This window comes from Thamnophis elegans, chromosome 7, assembly GCF_009769535.1.
Source record: "Thamnophis elegans isolate rThaEle1 chromosome 7, rThaEle1.pri, whole genome shotgun sequence".
Lineage (NCBI taxonomy): Eukaryota > Metazoa > Chordata > Lepidosauria > Squamata > Colubridae > Thamnophis > Thamnophis elegans.
The window spans coordinates 19,146,818-19,164,798 of NC_045547.1; the positions used below are offsets into that span (position 1 = coordinate 19,146,818).

The 17,981-nt window shown below is 39.5% G+C and overlaps 1 protein-coding gene across 2 annotated transcripts in view; it reads right to left on the minus strand.

The window, feature by feature from the left end:
• The window catches only part of PKP2 (plakophilin 2), a 77,208-nt gene that overhangs the window by 48,586 nt on the left and 10,641 nt on the right, over positions 1-17,981 (minus strand). Inside the window, exons 2-3 of one of the 2 annotated variants that reach the window (XM_032221247.1) lie at positions 4,725-4,834; positions 1,757-2,412 (exon numbers count right to left, since the gene is read on the minus strand). In XM_032221247.1, coding sequence (XP_032077138.1) covers positions 1,757-2,412; positions 4,725-4,834 — 766 coding nt within the window. Of the gene's footprint in view, positions 1-1,756; positions 2,413-4,724; positions 4,838-17,981 lie in introns of both variants that reach the window. The other variant, XM_032221245.1, reaches the window with a different exon arrangement.

Sequence of the window (17,981 nt, forward strand, 5' to 3'; positions counted from 1 at the left end):
ACCAGAAACATATTGAGAAGAGGGATTTCTTCTTCCTTTTTTAAAGGAGAATGACTCTTCTGTTAAAAATAACTATAAAAGTAAATAAAGTATACTGGCAAAAGTATTACTTGATAAAAAAATAGTTTATTTTTATCTATTTGATTGGTAGATTCAACCCCAGTCATTTAGGCATTGCAGCCCTGGTAATTATGCCTCAGTTGTTTTATTTATCACTCCTTATTTAGAACTGCCAAGAATAATTTGTAAAGAAAAATAAAGGCTATTTCAAGAAACATTTTTTAAGGTGTACTCATCTTTTTTCTACATGTCTCAAATTTATCAGCTGTTTCTATCTGGATTGAGATATCTGGCTTCTATCTTGCATTGGGAAACACTGATATCACCTAGAAGATTCAGCTGTTACCTTCAATCCAGTTGTTGCCATAGCTGGAACTAGCTCACTCCACAAACTTGTTCCGACCTGATATTACATGAATAATCCCTCCTCCCCTTCTACTTTCCTGATACTGTATATCTTAATAGCTCCAAACTTAATTGCAGGAAATACAAACTCAATCACTAAGAATCAGTAGAATGTAGCAGGATTTCCAAAAGTGAGCAAATGAAATGAGAATTGGAAAATGAGAATTAGTGGTTAATCATGAATTAAACTGAAGCTTAACATTCTGCCTTTGGGAAATGAATCAATTCTAACACACATATTTAGCTGTGTACACTCAGAATTCTCTCTGATTTAGTTGAATGGGACTCAATACAAAGAATATTAGCTGGCTTCCTATGGTGTACTAAACTATCATTTCTGCTGGCCATTCTTTGTTGAATAAGTCATAAACTCATTAACAAAAATTGTCAAAAATCAATCTCTGTGCATTATCAAAAATCAGAAAAGAAAGTGGTGGCAGAGTGGTTAGAATGCAGTATTGAAGGCTAATTCTGCTGGCTGTCAGGAGTTCGATCCTGACTGTCTCAAGGTTGATTCAGCCTTCCATCCTTCCCAGGTTGTAAAATGAAGACCCAGATTATTGGGGGAAATATGCTGACTCTGTAAACCACTTAGAGAGGGCTGTAAACCACTACAAAGTGGTATATTAGCCTAAGTGCTATTGCTATTGGAGAAATATCACTGTACTATGCACTTCAAAAGTGAAGATGAATGAAGGCAGAAGCAAGGATTGTGGGCATAATTCTGCTGCCCAGGGGGATATATGCCGGATAGATGGAGAACATCAGCTGTTCCTGAACTAACTTTCTAGAACCCGTCACTATTGGTCATGGCAACTGAGCTTCTGGGAATTACAGTTCATAACTCTAACTAACATATAGTTCAACATTTGGAGGACTTTTTATATACTGCCTTGATGTGAACCAAAAATGCACTACCGCCGAGTGAGTAGTCTTGGGCAGGGGTGTCAAACTCAAGGCCCGTGGAACAGATCTGACCCACAGGTGCTTAGAGCTGGCCGGTGGGGCCGCCCTGGAAACAGTGAAGGACTAGCCCACAGTGCCTCTACCAGCAAAAAAGAAGCTCTGGAGGGTGACCCTCCCGAGCTCTGTTTTCGGCTGTGATGGCTTCCTGCAAATGTTTGCCAGTGAAAACCGAGCTCGGGTGCCCCCGACATGAATAACGCTGAGCTGGCCATGTCCACCCTGGCCACGCCCACCAGCAATCTGGTCAAATACAACCCTGATGAAATCGAGTTTGACGCCCCTGGTATTTTGCATTGCTAATAGTGGCGCAACTTCAAAGACATACCCTATTTGACATCTGCTGGCAGATATCCTTTCCTGCTCAACGATGCCATTTGCTCCAGCAGCAGCCATAGCCGCGGTCATTGTCGTCCTCTTCCCACCTCCCTCAGAGAATGAAGTTGACATGGAGGCTTCCTTCGTGCTCTGCTTTCTGACGGTGCCCTGATGCCAGCTTGAATGCCTGTGCTGGGTTCCAACTTGGGAATGCATAGAAGACCTGGCTTGGCCCACCGCAGCCCCGGAAGTGGGATAATTCTCCTTCTCGAAAATATTGCTCATACTCTGGCTATTCCTCACACGCTGATACAGAGGCACTCCTGGACTGAAAGGTATATAGTCCACCATCGTCTCATTGGTCGGCTCAATGTAGAACTGCCTGGGGCCTCTGCTGGAAGGGCTGCGGCTTGTGTAGCCAAGGATTTCAGAGCGAGCGTATCTTGGCGGCAAGGCACAGGCTCTCTTGCTCTCATTCTGTCGAAATGTTAAAGCCTTGTTATAGCGCATGTCAGCGTGGAAGAGAAACGGCTTCTCGGGAGTGCTCTCAGGCGAAACCTCCAATCTCTTCAATGGCTGCCTGTGGAATCTCTCTTCCATTGCCCTGTAGTTGTAAGGAAGGCTGCGAGGGCCCCAGCCATTTTCATAGCTGCTTTGGGAGCCAATCTGTTAAAGCAAAGAAAGTAAAACTAATGTCAGCTTTGGAAGCTACCACATTTTTCGGTGTATAAGACACACCTTTTTACCCCCTAAAAGAGGGTGAAAATTTAGGTGCTTCTTATACACCGAATGTAGCCCCACCCACCCATCGGCCTTTGGCCTCTGCCTCCCAGCGATTTACCTCCTTGCAGCAAATGGGAAAATGGGGCTTGAGGGGGCAATAGGCTATGGCAATCCCTGCAGCATGAAACAGCTGATCGTCGGGAGGCCCTGCTGAAACTGAAATTGAAAGTGAAACTTGCTGTTTGCAGGAAGGAGTTAAGTTGCATCCTTAGCACTGCAACTTAACAAATGTAACGGAGTGAGCTCCCGTTACTTGTCCCAGCTTCTGCCAACCTAGCAGTTCGAAAGCATGTAAAATATGCAAGTAGAAAAATAGGGACCATCTTTGGTGGGAAGGTAACATCGCTCCGTGCACCTTTGGTGTTTAGTTATGCCGGCCACACAACCACAGAGACATCTTCAGACAGCACTGGCTCTTAAGCTTTGAAACAGAGATGAGCATCGCCCCCTAGAGCTGGAAACGACTAGCACGCATGTGCGGGGGAATCTTTACCTTATATACAGTGTTTCTTTCTGGAATGTGATTTACATGTGAGGATCATGCCTACATGATTAAATTGTTACTCTCTACAAGCAGCTATCCAGTTTTCAAGGTTATTTTAGTTACCAAACAGAAAACACGGTTTGCTGTTTCCTCATAGGTTTATATTGCATTCCTATTCTTCCCTTCCCAGTGTAACCTAATTGTTGTAACCTTGAATGAAAAATAGATGAAATAGCTTTTAATTCTACATGAGGAATTAGGCAGGTGCAAAGTAGATTACTGATAGTGGAGAAATGACAAGGCAAAGCAAGCAATTACATAAATGCAGACATTGTAATTAAAACTGGGGCATACAATTTAATCCAAGCAAGATGTTTGAGTCTACAGGATCCACGCTAAGCCTGGATAATATAATAACAAAGATAAAATTCTTTTTTGGCTTATGTGCAATCAGAAGCCTCAGAGTCTGATATGAGGATTAAATTCCTTCCTGGTAGGGAGACTGTATTGGAGAGCAGCTTTTCCTCTTTAAAATATCTCTGTTTTGATTCTACCTTGGTTTGGCTATATAGCTAAGATAGTGATTCATTTGTAAAATTTGAAACATGTGCTATTTGCCAATAATAAACAGATGGAGTCAATTTTTGCAAGCATAGTGAGCAATTAACAATGCAGCCTACATGTGTTCATTCAGAAGTCAAGTATGTCTTAACACTACATAAGTGCGTATAAGATTGCAGCCTGAGATACCATTTTTTTCCAATGTACAAATAGATTCTCAACTTACAAGCATAAGTGAGTTGGAAGTTGTGTGTGACCAGACCCAATTTTACAATCCTTTTGCAGAGGTTGTTCAGGAAACCCAATGATTGCTATAGGATGATTTTGCTGGAATTTGGAAGTAAATGCTGATTTTGGGAGAAACCATCATAAATCATGGTTATGTGACTGTGGGGTGCTACAAACAGCTCTAAATATGGACTAAAATGAGGACATGTGACCGTGGGAGGAGGGGTGGACCTCAGAACTTAAAATTTGGGGAGTAAGTATCTCTTTTGGGGTCTGTTGTAACTTTGAATGGCTGCTAAGCAACCAATTGTATGTTGAGAACTACCTATGTACATCTACTGAATTCATGGCTTCCTATTCCAACGGCAAACATACCCTTGAAACAAACACATGATATCAGTGAACTGTTTAGAAGAGTTATGCTAGAAACCACTGAACTGGAGATATTTCTCCCAACCATGGAGACCTCCCCTTTTAAAACCTATGTCTTCTCCTGCGCTGCAATGAAGCTTCAAAATAGTTTCCTCGGATATCAAATAGAGGCTAATTTAATATTTTTTTAGCCTTTTGTGTCGCAAAGCCTACAGGGAGAAATGGGCTGGGAGAGAAGGAATGGAAAGGAGAGGAGACTAGATACGGGTTAGAAAAAAACCTTATTTTTATTTCACTAGCTGGGAAATTCTGGGAGTTGAAGTCAACACGTCTTAAAGATGCTAAATTTAAAACCAAGAGATACTAATATAGAGGTTTACCATGCCTAGTTGTTGAATTTGTAATAATGGAGAAAAAATCTTTGCACTTTAAATGCAAAAACCTAAGAAAAACTCAATAGTATTCTCACTAATAGCAAGTTGACATTCAAGCTGCCAAATAAGACCTAATTTACATTCATATAAATCTTTATGTATTAAAGACTTCTTACCCGATGAGACTGATAATATGAAGTTGCAAAAGAAGGTCTTGAAGCAAAGTCTGTTTCCACTCCATCTAATTCATATACATACTCTGGAACACTGCTAGCCCGATGCAAGCCTACTGTAGAAATGCAGGAAAAATAAGATTTCAGTAAACCACATAATACGGTGGTCCTTGACTTACAACAGTTCATTTAGTGATGGTTCAAAGTTACAACAACACTGAGAATACCATATTTTTCAGAGTATAAGACGCACTGGAGTATAAGATGCACCCAGGTTTTGAAGAAGCAATTTTTTAAAAAAAGTAGGTAGGTAGATAGAGGGATAGAGAGGGAGAGAAAGAGAGAGAAATATAGTAGGTAGGTAGGGAGAGAGAGAGAGTAGTTAGGTAGGTAGGTAGATAAAAGGAGAGAGAGAGAAAAAAAGAGAGAAATACAGTAGCTAGGTAGGTAAGTAGGGAGAGAGAGAGTGTAGATAGGTAGGTAGGTAAGAGGGATAGAGAGAGAAATAGAGATAGATAGATAGAGAGAAATACAGTAGATAGGTAGGGAGAGAGGGAGAGAGTAGGTAGGTTGGTTGGTAGGTAGGTAGAGGGATAGAGAGAGAAAAATAGAGAGAGATAAATACAGTAGATAGGTAGGGAGAGGGAGAGAAAGAGAGAGTAGGTAGGTAGACATATAGGTAGATAGAGGGGGAGAGGGAGAGAGAGAGAAATACAGTAGGTAGGTAGGGAGAGAGAGTAGGTAGGTAGATGTTTCCAGGTATATTTATCCATGTGCTGGAGAAGGAAATAGCTGACAACCTGTAGTACCTAAAACTTTGTTTCTGCTGGCACAGCACTTGATCAATGTAATTCTCATCAACCATTCTAACTAAACAGCTTTCCAAAAGGGAAAAAAAAAGTTTTGCACTCTGCAAACCTGCCCAAAACAGCCCATTTTTTTGCAAAAATGGGCCTTTTTTTGTCAAAAAAATTGCATGCATAGCCTTATGGAGGCTTATAGAGTGCTGGGGGGGGGGAGAAACAGCCCGTTTTTCGCTCATTTCTGCCCTCCCCAGCCCCCAGGAGCTGTCTGGAAGCCTCCATAAGGCTATGGTGAAGGGGCGGTGCTTCAGGAGGCAAAAAATGCTGTATTCGGTGTATAAGACGCACTCAAGATTTTCAGCCTCTTTTTAGAGGAAAAAGGTGTGTCTTTATACTCCGAAAAATACGGTAGTGACTTATCACCCTTTTCCACACTTATGACCGTTGCAGCATCCCCATGGTCACATTGTTTACATTCAGATGCTTAACAACTGATTTGTATTTATGACGGTTGCAGTGTTCAGGAGTCATTTTGCGACCTTCCAACAAGCAAAGACAATGGAGAACCCAAATTCACTTAACAAAGTCGTAGCATGAGACAAATTCACTTAACAAATTTTTCACTTAAACAGCATAAATTTTGGGCTCAATTGTGATCGTAAGCTCAGGACTACCTGTGAAAGTAGACCTGAGGCTGCTGAATTATATCAGCTGGAAAGCCAAACCAGGAGTTATAAGAAATAAAAAGAATACAAGTAATCCTCAACTTACAACCATTCCTTTAGTAACCATTCAAAGTTACAACAACTTAAAAAAAAGGTGACTTATGACTGCCCCGATGCTTAAAATAATCACAGCATCTCCACACTCACATGATCAAAATTTGGGCACTTGGCAACCAGAGTGTATTTGCGACAGTTGTGGTGTCCTGAGATTGTGTGATTGCCATCTGTAACATTCCCAGGCAGCTTCCGACATGTACAGTCAATGGAAAAGTCAGATTCCCTTTACGACTGTGTGATTCACTTAACATTTAGAGTGATTCGCTTAACAATCAGGCAAGGAAGGTCATAGAAACAGGTGTGACTCATTTAACAAAAGCTTTGCTTAGCAATGGAAATTCCTTGTCCCATCTATAGACAATATTTGAGGACAACCTGTATTAACATGCTTAGAAGGAGTTCAACATTTGTAGAAAGAATTAGAAAACACTTCAAGAAGAACTAAATCTAGTTCTTTTTTTCTTTTTCAATGCCGTAGGGATCAACCAGACAAAACATTTGCTTTGTGGTTGGATAAGTTGCAAATAGAATATTAAACAGCATTTTATCTACAATGAATGAAGGACCATGATGGCGAACCTATGGGCATATGTGCCAAAAGTGGCATATGAAGCCATGGTTGCCCGGCACACGCAGCCTTGCCTGTTTGTTTTCTGGGTTTCTGGTGCACATGTGCACAATGAACAGCTGTCCTTCGTGCATGTGGCAGTGCCGAAAACTGGCATGCGCATGCGCACTGGCCAGCTGATTGTCAGGCATGCATGCACACTAGAACCTGGAAGTTCAGTTTTTTCAGAGCGCAATCCTTTTGCGCACGCAGCAGTGCCAAAAACCAGCATGCACATGCGCACCAGCAAGCTGATTTTCAGGTGTCCATGGATGTCAGAACCCAGAAGTTCAGCTTTTCCAAAGCGTGATCCCATCATGCACGCGGCAGTGTCAAAAACCAGCCTGCACACATGTGCCGGCCAGCTGATTGTTGGATGGGCATGTGCGCCAGAACCCAGAAGTTTGGCTTTTCTGGAGTGTGGCCCCAATAAGCATGCGTGTGTGTACGACATTTCCACACGGCTTTTGGGGCAAAAGGTTCACCACAGTGGTGGGTTGCAGGAAGTACACCTCGGTATGGGTGTACTGGAGGGTGCCTGGAGCACCCGATACCGTTCCGGTGCTCCGGAGGGCCCACCTGTCCGCCTCCGCTCCTTACCAATCTTTTAAGTCTTTGGCGCTTCCACGCACAGCACCTACGTAATGCTGCGCTGGGTAGCTGGAACATCGTGGAGGCGCTAAGATGCGTACTGGTTGGAACGGGATCCAGAACCCACCATCACTGTTGTAGGATATAGGCAAGCCCATTGGGTAACTTTGAATTGCAGTAGAAATTGGACACAGTATTCAGTAGGACACTTTCCAACTTCATGTAATGTCAACATCTTTGCTTCACAGTTTCTTGTTACGTTCATTTTATCTAAGTTCAAAAGCCACTTAAAGCCACTTGAGTAATACGAACTTCCAACTTCAGTAGTGGAACACACTATCTTTTCTGAACTAAAACCAGGAACACTGTACAGTTATAAGGAAATATACAAGAACAAACATCAAGTAACACTTTCAATACGTTTCTGCATAGTATAATTGAAGCACAGAAGTTTATGGCACTATTTTTGAAATTTAATATTACAACAGCATTCAGAGAATCTGGAAGCCCCACCAGGTTGGTTTCTGTCTATGAACAAGAAATGATGATTAGACTGTTTTTATGCTTTATTAGTGAGATAAGAAATAACACAGGAAACATACTTGGAATACTTTCCCTCCATCACTAAACAAAAACTCTTGTAAAATGTATCTCAGCCTATTTCTATAAATACAAATGTAGAAACCACGGTTGATTCTCTATAACAGAGAAGTCATTTTACTATATAACTTATTTGCTGTCCCAGAACAACTATGTCCCAAAACAACTTTAAGATTCATATTCTCCCTTTTATGTTTTTTTTTAAGATTAGTCTTGGAGCGCACAGCCCTTCAAAGTAAAAGAAATATGTACAATTATTTTAGGATTGCTGCTCTTTATTTTAGCTGCTCTTGGTTCTTGAATTGTCTGTTGGGAACTTGAATTTAAACATGGCAAAAGCTAAATTTGATCTAATTGGTTTTCTTTAAAATTACAGATGGTAGCCAGTAGGTAACCAGATCACCACTCCTGCTATATATCAATCCAGAAAAGGTGAAACAAAGCTACATTCTATCATGTATTCTTTGCAATTATTTCATTTGTAAAAGCCTTGCCAAAAGAATTCCTCCCTTTCTCATTAATAGAGAATTGATTTGGATATCAAGATGGGTGGCATATAAATTTGATAGATAAACAGACAGACATAATTCAATTCTATGTTTATAGATGCCACAGCAATTGTACATCCCAAGTCGGTTTGAGGATAAAGTTAAGGATGTTTGCCTCTTACTGTAAGGAAAATGACTTTCTTGTCTATCACAGCAAAAATTTTTTAAAAAACCACCTAATTTTCACTATCCTGCATTATAGAGCTGAGGTGGTGCAGTGGTTAAATGCAGCACTGCAGGCTACTTCAGCTGACTGCAGTTCAGCAGTTCGGCTGTTCAAATCTCACCGGCTCAGGGTTGACTCAGCCTTCCATCCTTCCGAGGTGGGTAAAATGAGGACCCGGATTGTTGGGGGCAATATGCTGACTCTGTAAACTGCTTAGAGAGGGCTGAAAGCCCTATGAAGCGGTATATAAGTCTAACTGCTATTATCAGTCTTGGGAAACTGATTACATCAGCATTAATCAGGTTAAATCCTTTATGGGTTAATTTCTTCGCTACCTTAACATCCTGGAAGGGTAAAGTTTGAATTCGGGGGGGGGGGGGGGGATCATTTTGCAAATGCTATTTTACATGTTGCAGTGCTAACAAGCATGACGGTTATTAAGATCTACAGGGCAAAGGTCATGTGTTAAATGATCAATGCTGCCTACGTTGGTAAATATTGTACTGAAGTCAGCTCTGTTAGATATACCCCATTGTGTATCCAACTATTAAACTAGAATTCAACCTAATCTCCTTTGAGGATTGTATACATCTTGGCCCCTAAAATATTGGCATAAGCTCATCTAATTTTTTCCTCTGGCATCCCAATTCTCTGAGACCCCCTTGGTTAAATATGGATTTAAAATTCTGTGACCCTTCTGCTAAATATTTGAGCTCAATCTCAGGGACTCTGAGTGGACATAAAACAATGGTATTTGATTCAGACCAGTAGAAAATTCATTGGTTTCCACTCCTAAGATAAATAATGCCATCAGTTAGAATTCTGCAGCATGGTTAAACAGGACATAAACAGGGGTGGGCTGATGGAGGTTCGCACAAGTTCGGATGATCCTCTAGCTAGGATTCTGCCCAGTTTGACAAATCCCCAAATGCCACTCCTGGCTGGCCACGCCCACCCCTCCCTATGCCACCCCTCCCAGGAGTCTCCATGGGGCCCTTTCATCATGCCAGGTAAATGCAGGGCCCGCATGGAGGCTCAGGGAGGGGGGAAATGGGCCTACCAGAGGTTCTGGAAGTCCAGAAACAGGCGTGTTTCTAGCCTCCAGAGGGCCTCCGGAGCCCAGGAGGAGCAGTTTCCGCCCTCCCGTAGGCTCGACAAAAGCCTCCAGAGCCTGGGGAGGGCGAAAAACGGGCCTATCAGAAGTTCTGGAAGTCCGGAAACTGGTCTGTTTCTGGACTCTGACGGCCTCTGAAGCCTGGGGGAGGCAGTTTTTGCCCTCCCAGAGACTTGAGGAAAGTCTCTGGAGCCTGGGGAGAACGAAAAATGCCTCCCTGCCATGGTGCAGGAGGCTGACTAAGCCACACCCACCATGGCCACACCTACCCAGCAACGGGCTAGTGAACCCGATGTTGCAATTTTTGAAGCCCACCCCTGGACATAACCCCCAAATAAGATGCATCATTATCTTTAAACTGGAAAAAAAAACGGTTCCCATAAGAATGTGTCTGCCCACTCTTGCATTGTGGTGCAGTCTGGCTGTCTCTTGTATCATTAAACTTTTGCTTATTCTACATTGACTCCAGCTATTGATCCTCCATTACTTTCCCATGCTCTGGATTCTTTCAATTACAACCAGAGCAAGCTTTCCTTAATCTTCCTCTCTGTCTCCTCTGAGGCCACCAGCAGACTGTGTGTAGATTAGAAGAAACATATGGCAGATAAACTGCAGAGCAGAATTGTGGATTAATGAAACTCTTTTACCCATACCTGGAAAGTTAAGCATTTCTGCAGAAAATGTGAGCGGCAGGGACCCTGTTTTGTCTTGCATTCCTGAAAGATCAAGTTATTTGAGCTGTAATCTATTTCTTTGGTTACAATCGGATTTCTGTTCTAATTTATTTTTTAATCATTCTCTCAAGCTGGGTGTCTCACCCCAAAGTCTCCAGCATACCAGATTCAGTTGATTAAACTGGAATACTGGTTTTTATATGAGTTGCGAAATTCTTTAACGCAGGTAGCAATATGCCCAAAATATATAGCAGAAGTGAACTAAATTACTTGATTAAAAGGTTTGGAAACGATTAAGTACTATAGTGATGTGATTTTCCTCACTAGATGTTTTAGTTTTAATTTAAACAAGAACATAAGAAAAGTTGAAGGTTATATGTAGCACAAGAGCAGAATTGTTTTACATATATATAAAACTTCTGATATATATATATAATAATATAAATTGCTGTATATTTTGCCACTAACGGTTAATGCTGGTATTATGATGGTGCTTCTGCATTTTTGGACACCAGATCTGAAACTAAAAATCTTTAAGAAAGGTTTTTATGGATAAGTAGTGGTTAACCCACATTGTGGTTATAAATTTACAGTTTACATGTTTAAATATTCATTGTATGTATGTATGTATGTATGAGCTGTGTTCCATAAGGGAGGAAGGAATGCTAATTACAGTTGGGAGGCGGGTGGATGGGCCTGTCACGCGCATAACAGCCAAATCGATCAACATTGTATAAGGCAGGTATCTCTTTAATGACTTTTACACTCTACACTCTGTTAGCAGTTGCTAACAAAAGCTAAGTGAGAAATATAATTTTAAAGTTCCGGAGATCACAATGTCTGTTTCTTTTATAACTACACTTGGAACTCGCATTTTTAAGACAATTCACAATATTTACACACACACACACACACACACACACACACACGTGTGTGTATGTGTGTGTGTAACTGGCCAATCATCTCAGATTACAAAACACATTCTAAGTGTTCACAGAAGCTACAAATTGTCAGCTGGAAAACAAAAATAGTAAATTTGGAGGAGAACTGAGGAGAACTAGTGAAAAATAATATCTACATTTAGAAATCAGTTGACAACATTTTCGTGCTAACAAACATCAGTCCCAGGCAATGCTTTACAGATTAAAGCAGGAACGTTTTCCAGTGCTTGGTTGTGAATTCTGGATTCTAACAACATAGCAAGGTCATTTGACCTAGATTAGCCTAGATTGTTGTACCCTGGCTTCACAAATCAAAATGACCACTAAATGGCAATAAGAAAATATTTTTGCTATGTAGTAGCCATGTGGCATTATGCAGTTTAGATATGGACCTACTACAACCACGTCAATGGGTTCCAGAGCACTCCTGTTTACTTACTTGGACTCAAATCAAGGGTGGATAAGTTTTTCAGCTAGTGGTCATCCAACCCTATTGAGCATGGGGGAATGATGTGAGTGTGAGATAGGGGGGGGAGGGAGAGGGGAATAATTGAAAGTGGTTGAAATCTAGTGAGATCTGCAAGAACCTAGAAGAAATCTATAAGATTTGGCTCTTTCATGAGGGTTCTTTTATTTTCACTTTCGTGTTTCAAAAAGTCTTAATTTCGATGGCAAGATGCCCATCGGCATTGTGTCCTATCTACCACCTAAGTCCATAATGTCTTTCCATTTAGTTCTTCTAGGCACAACAATATTTGCCTCTGGTAAGTCTCCAGTGATGCATTGTTGTTGTTTTTGTCTTTGTGTATCTTAATGTCATACAAAAGTTTGCAAGAACTTTTGTACATAAACAGTAAAGTTTTAAGGAGTGCCTGAGATTCAACTGTTTCCTTCCTTCCATTGCATCGCGTTGCAGTGAGGATTATGTTGTTGATCAAATGCAAGTGGATATTAGCTGTTTGCAAAATGCCCAAATTCTTTTTCACAAGTGCTATACAGCGTCCTGATCCGGTTGCCCCTAATTAATAAAGGTGGTCAGTGATGAGACTGAGTAAACCCGAAACAATAGGGAAGATATTCCATGTTGTTGGGGCAACTATTTAAAGGACCCATTAATTATTCTTAAAAGAATTTTAATCTCTTTGCCAGAGCACAAACCATATGATTTGGGTGAGAGGCAATAAAATGAAACTCAATGGAAACTCCCATATGAAAATAAAGCTAAAGAGAGCTGCATATTAATTACTCAAATAAGTCTCCATAGGAAATACTAAAAACAAAACAATCAAGATGCTTTATCTGCATGGTTTCAAGGTTCAACCGTCAAGGGAAACAGAAACAGTCTCTTGCCACAGAGGTCTCATTCATCCTTCAATCCATATTCTTCCTTCTCTGCATAAAACTACCCTGATCTAATTAAACATAAGCGGATGTGTTTGCCTACAAATAGACCAAGACTTTGCCTGTCTTGATACAGTTTAGCCACTCCAGTTTAGCAATTCATTTACAAATTAGTAGATAGCTTCTCAAGGGCTTACATCTGATCTAATCATTGGGTTACCCCAAACTCATCTGGGTTCATAGCATTTTGCATCTGGTAAGTAGGGACTTGGATAACTTCCTTTCATAAAACTTGGATAACTTTTAGAATAGAGTAGAATTCTTTATTGGCCAAGTGTGATTGGACACATGGAATTTGTCTTTGGTGCAGATGCTCTTAGTGTACATAGGGAGAATAATACATTCATCAAGAATAAAAAGATACAACACTTAGTGATAGTCAGGGTTACTAATAAGCTATCAAATCAAACTAGGAAACAAAAGCAATATAAATTGAAAGATACAAGCAATATGGTTATAATCATAAGTGGGGAGAGATAGATACTAGGAAGAAAGATAATAATAATAATAATAATAATAATAATAATAATAATAATAATAATGTCACAATCATAGACATCGCAATACCAGGTGATAGCAGGGTCGCCGAGAAGGAACATGAAAAAATCGCAAGATACCAGGACTTAAAAATCGAAATTCAACGACTATGGCACAAACCAGCAGTGGTAATTCCAGTGGTAATTGGCACACTGGGTGCTATTCCAAAAGCACTGGAATTACATTTAAAACAGTTAAAAATTGACAAAATCACCATCAGTCAAATGCAAAAAGCCGCACTGCTTGGATCTGCACGCATATTACGAAAATACGTTACGACGTCCTAGGCCCCTGGGTGGGGCCCGACTAGTAACCAATGCCAAATCCGGCGAAACAACTGGCCGCTGTGGTACAATTGTACAACAACAACAATAGTAATAATAATAATAAAAAAAAAACCTGGGCAATACCAGTTATAAGATACACAGCTGGTATAGTTAACTGGACACAAGCTGATTTGGACCTTTTGGACCGAAAAATCAGGAAACTAATGACAATGCACTACAGTTTACATCCACGTGGTGATACTGATAGACTATATCTGCCCCGAAAATCAGGTGGCAGAGGATTATTACAAGTGAAGCAAACAGTTGAAGAAGAAAAACATGCACTGGCTGATTATTTAAAAGAAAGTCAAGAACATCTATTAATCGAAGTAAAGAACAAAAATCTACTGAAGACCCAACAGACGAAACAAGAATACAGAAAAGATGTGATAAAATCAAGAATGAAGAGTTGGCAGAACAAAGCACTGCATGGCCAATTTCTGGAAAAAATAAAAGATAAAGTGGACAGTGAACAAACTTGGTTATGGTTAACAACAGGTACATTAAAGAAAGAAACAGAGTCACTAATCCTGGCTGCGCAAGAACAAGCTATCCGCACAAATGCCATTAAGGCCAAAATCGAAAAATCCTCTGATGATGCCAAATGCAGACTTTGCAAAGAAGCTGATGAAACTGTTGATCACATACTCAGCTGCTGTAAAAAAATCGCACAGACTGATTATAAATTGCAGCACAATTCAGTAGCGCAAATGATCCATTGGAATTTGTGCAAAAATTATAATATTAAAACAGCAACAAACTGGTGGGAACATCAGCCTAAAAAAGTCACCGAAAATCAGATGGTCAAGATCTTGTGGGATTTCCGTATACAAACGGACAAAATACTGGCGCATAATACACCAGACATCACACTGGTTGAGAAAAACAAGGTTACAATCATAGATATTGCAATACCAGGTGATAGCAGGGTCGCCAAAAAGGAACATGAAAAAATCGCAAAATACCAGGACTTAAAAATCGAAATTCAACGACTATGGCACAAACCAGCAGTGGTAATTCCAGTGGTAATTGGCACACTGGGTGCTATTCCAAAAGCACTGGAATTACATTTAAAACAGTTAAAAATTGACAAAATCACCATCAGTCAAATGCAAAAAGCCGCACTGCTTGGATCTGCACGCATATTACGAAAATACGTTATGACGTCCTAGGCCTCTGGGTGGGGTCCGACTAGTAACCAATGCCAAATCCGGCGAAACAACTGGCCGCTGTGATACAATTGTATAATAATAATAATAATAATAATAATAATAATAATAATAATCCATAAAAAGGGGCAAAATCACTGCATGTGAGGGAATTGAAATGCCCAATGGCCAACTAATTAAATGCAACGAAAATGAAGCCTACAAATACTTAGGCATTCTGCAGTTGGATAACATCAAGCATGGAGAAGTAAAAACTATTATCAGGCGAGTGTGCACCAACAGAGTTAGGAAAATTTTAAAATCTAAATTGAATGGTGGAAATACAATCAAGGCCATAAATACCTGGGCAATACTAGTTATAAGATACACAGCTGGTATAGTTAACTGGACACAAGCTGATTTGGACATTTTGGACCGAAAAACCAGGAAACTAATGACAATGCACTACAGTTTACATCCACGTGGTGATACTGATAGACTATATCTGCCCCGAAAATCAGGTAGCAGAGGATTATTACAAGTGAAGCAAATAGTTGAAGAAGAAAAACATGCACTGGCTGATTATTTAAAAGAAAGTCAAGAACATCTATTAATCGAAGTAAAGAACAAAAATCTACTGAAGGCCCAACAGACGAAACAAGAATACAGAAAAGATGGAAGAAGACGGGGCTTAGCAGTGAGAAGATGGAGTTTCAGGCTATTCCTGAAATTCCTCTATTCCGAAGGATTTTTGGACGGGTCGTTGGACCCTAGCTGTCCCGTAGAAGACAGTGAAAGGTGAGGGAAGATCCAGTGACCTCAGAGACGATCGCAAAGTCTCTGGGGGGCGTGGAATTAACCCCTTCCTGCCAATTCCTTTTTGGATTAGCTGCATGCTAACCGAAACTGCAGGTTGCCCCTAAGAACGGTCTGAGTGGATTCACCTGGTAAGCTGATTTTATTATTCAAAGAGAGACGGTCCGCACTAAAATCTAAGCTAATTGAAACCAAAGAACAGAAGAATCCAGCGGCGAATCGGCTTTTTTAAAATGGATTTATGGCTGGTGGTTACCCTATCTTTTAAATGCTTTGAATGCTGTTTACGTGGATAAAGAAAAGTTTACTTTATTTCAACACCCCCTCGGGCCTCCCTGAATTGGGCTGTAAACCATTTTACTATAATTTGGCTTCTTATAACTTGACACTTTTATTGCTTGGCTGTGTTGATCTAAGATCAGATAAGATTGCATAGCTCTCAGTGTGTCTTCATTTGCGAATATCTTCTGCGTCACATCATGGCGTCTGTATTTGCTTCAAGTGATTCATTTCAAAAGATTTTTTCTGTTTTTCAAAGGTTGTTTGATACGTATGAAAAATCTGAAAAAGAATCTGAAAAAAAAAATAGACTATTTGTTGCTTTTAACACTAAAATATGAAGGAAAGAATCAGAATGAATGTTTGAATGCTCCTGAAATTCAAATGCAGAATGCTAGAAAGGAAATCTTTCAACTTGCTGACAAGCCGGGCATCTGGTTCACTTTGGAGGCAGAAAGAGGAGGGGGAGCCATACAGAAAATTTATTTCAAAAGACAGAGCGTAGAAGGAATGAGAAACATTAAAGAATCTGTACTTTATGAAACATTATCTGCAGAATTTTTGACACCACCCTTGAAAATTCAGGACAAATTGAATGGAATAAATCAAGGACAACATTATTACATCAGAGGCATCCTAAGCAAAAAGGTCTGAAGATATTTCTGTTTGGACTTGCCTATAAAAACGTTTGGGGAACTTGTTTTAAGAATGGTAAGAGGACTTTGCTATTGGAGAGACATAGGCTGATAGATTGAAGAATACAATTGAAAATTAGCTAAATCTAATTACTCTTATTTGTAATAGATATAGCTGAATAATAATTGATATTGATAGTAATGTATATAATGTGGAGTTGACATGATAAATAATAATTGGATATGAGAAAGGAAGGTTGGAAATATTTTTGGATTATATATAAAGGGTTTTAATTACAATAATTATTACTATTATAAAATAAAATATATACAGTTAAATGTTAACTAATATGGGGAAAATGTTATGATATATGATATAACTATATAAAGAAGGGAGAATGATAATAAATTATACTGTATGGAAGATGGAATCTCTGGTATTAAATATTATGGATGTTCAGCTAAAATAGGATATGAGGATTTGATGTTAATAGAGGATTTTACAAACAAGTAATGAAATGTCAGCATGTGGCTATGGATTAATTCTTTGGCATAGTTAAGGATGAAGGATGTTTAAACAACTATAGTCAACTAAAAGTGGAGGTATAATGATGTTAATATAGAAAACATTTGAGCTAAGATATTTGAATTAATATGAAATAATGGAAGAGATGCACCAAAACATGTTGTAACCAGCTGATATACTTTTTTTTGACAATATATACCTGTGTTCGTTTTTTTCTCTCTCTTTTTTTTTATTCCCTGCCTTGTCTTTTGTTCTTTTTGTCTTTTTTGCTCTTTTTTGTGTGTGTGTGTGTGTTTTTTTTTTTATTTTTTTCTTTTCCCACTGGTGTGGGTATGTATTGTTTAAGAATATTATTATTAATAATATTTTTAAATAGTAATTACAGTCAAATGAAAATGGATATATGATGATGGTGATATGTATGAACATCTGAGTTAAACTGCTTGAGTTATGTTTGTTGACTGTGGAGGAGATGTAACAAAGTTTATTTGTGATCAACTGATACATTTTTTATAGCATGTAAAGAAAGATGTTGTACCTGTTTCAAATTAAAAATTAAATTTTTTAAATATATATATAAAAAAAAGAATACAGAAAAGATGTGATAAAATCAAGAATGGAGAGTTGGCAGAACAAAGCACTGCATGGCCACTTTCTGGAAAAAATAAAAGATAACGTGGACAGTGAACAAACTTGGTTATGGTTAACAACAGGCACATTAAAGAAAGAAACAGAGTCACTAATCCTGGCTGCGCAAGAACAAGCT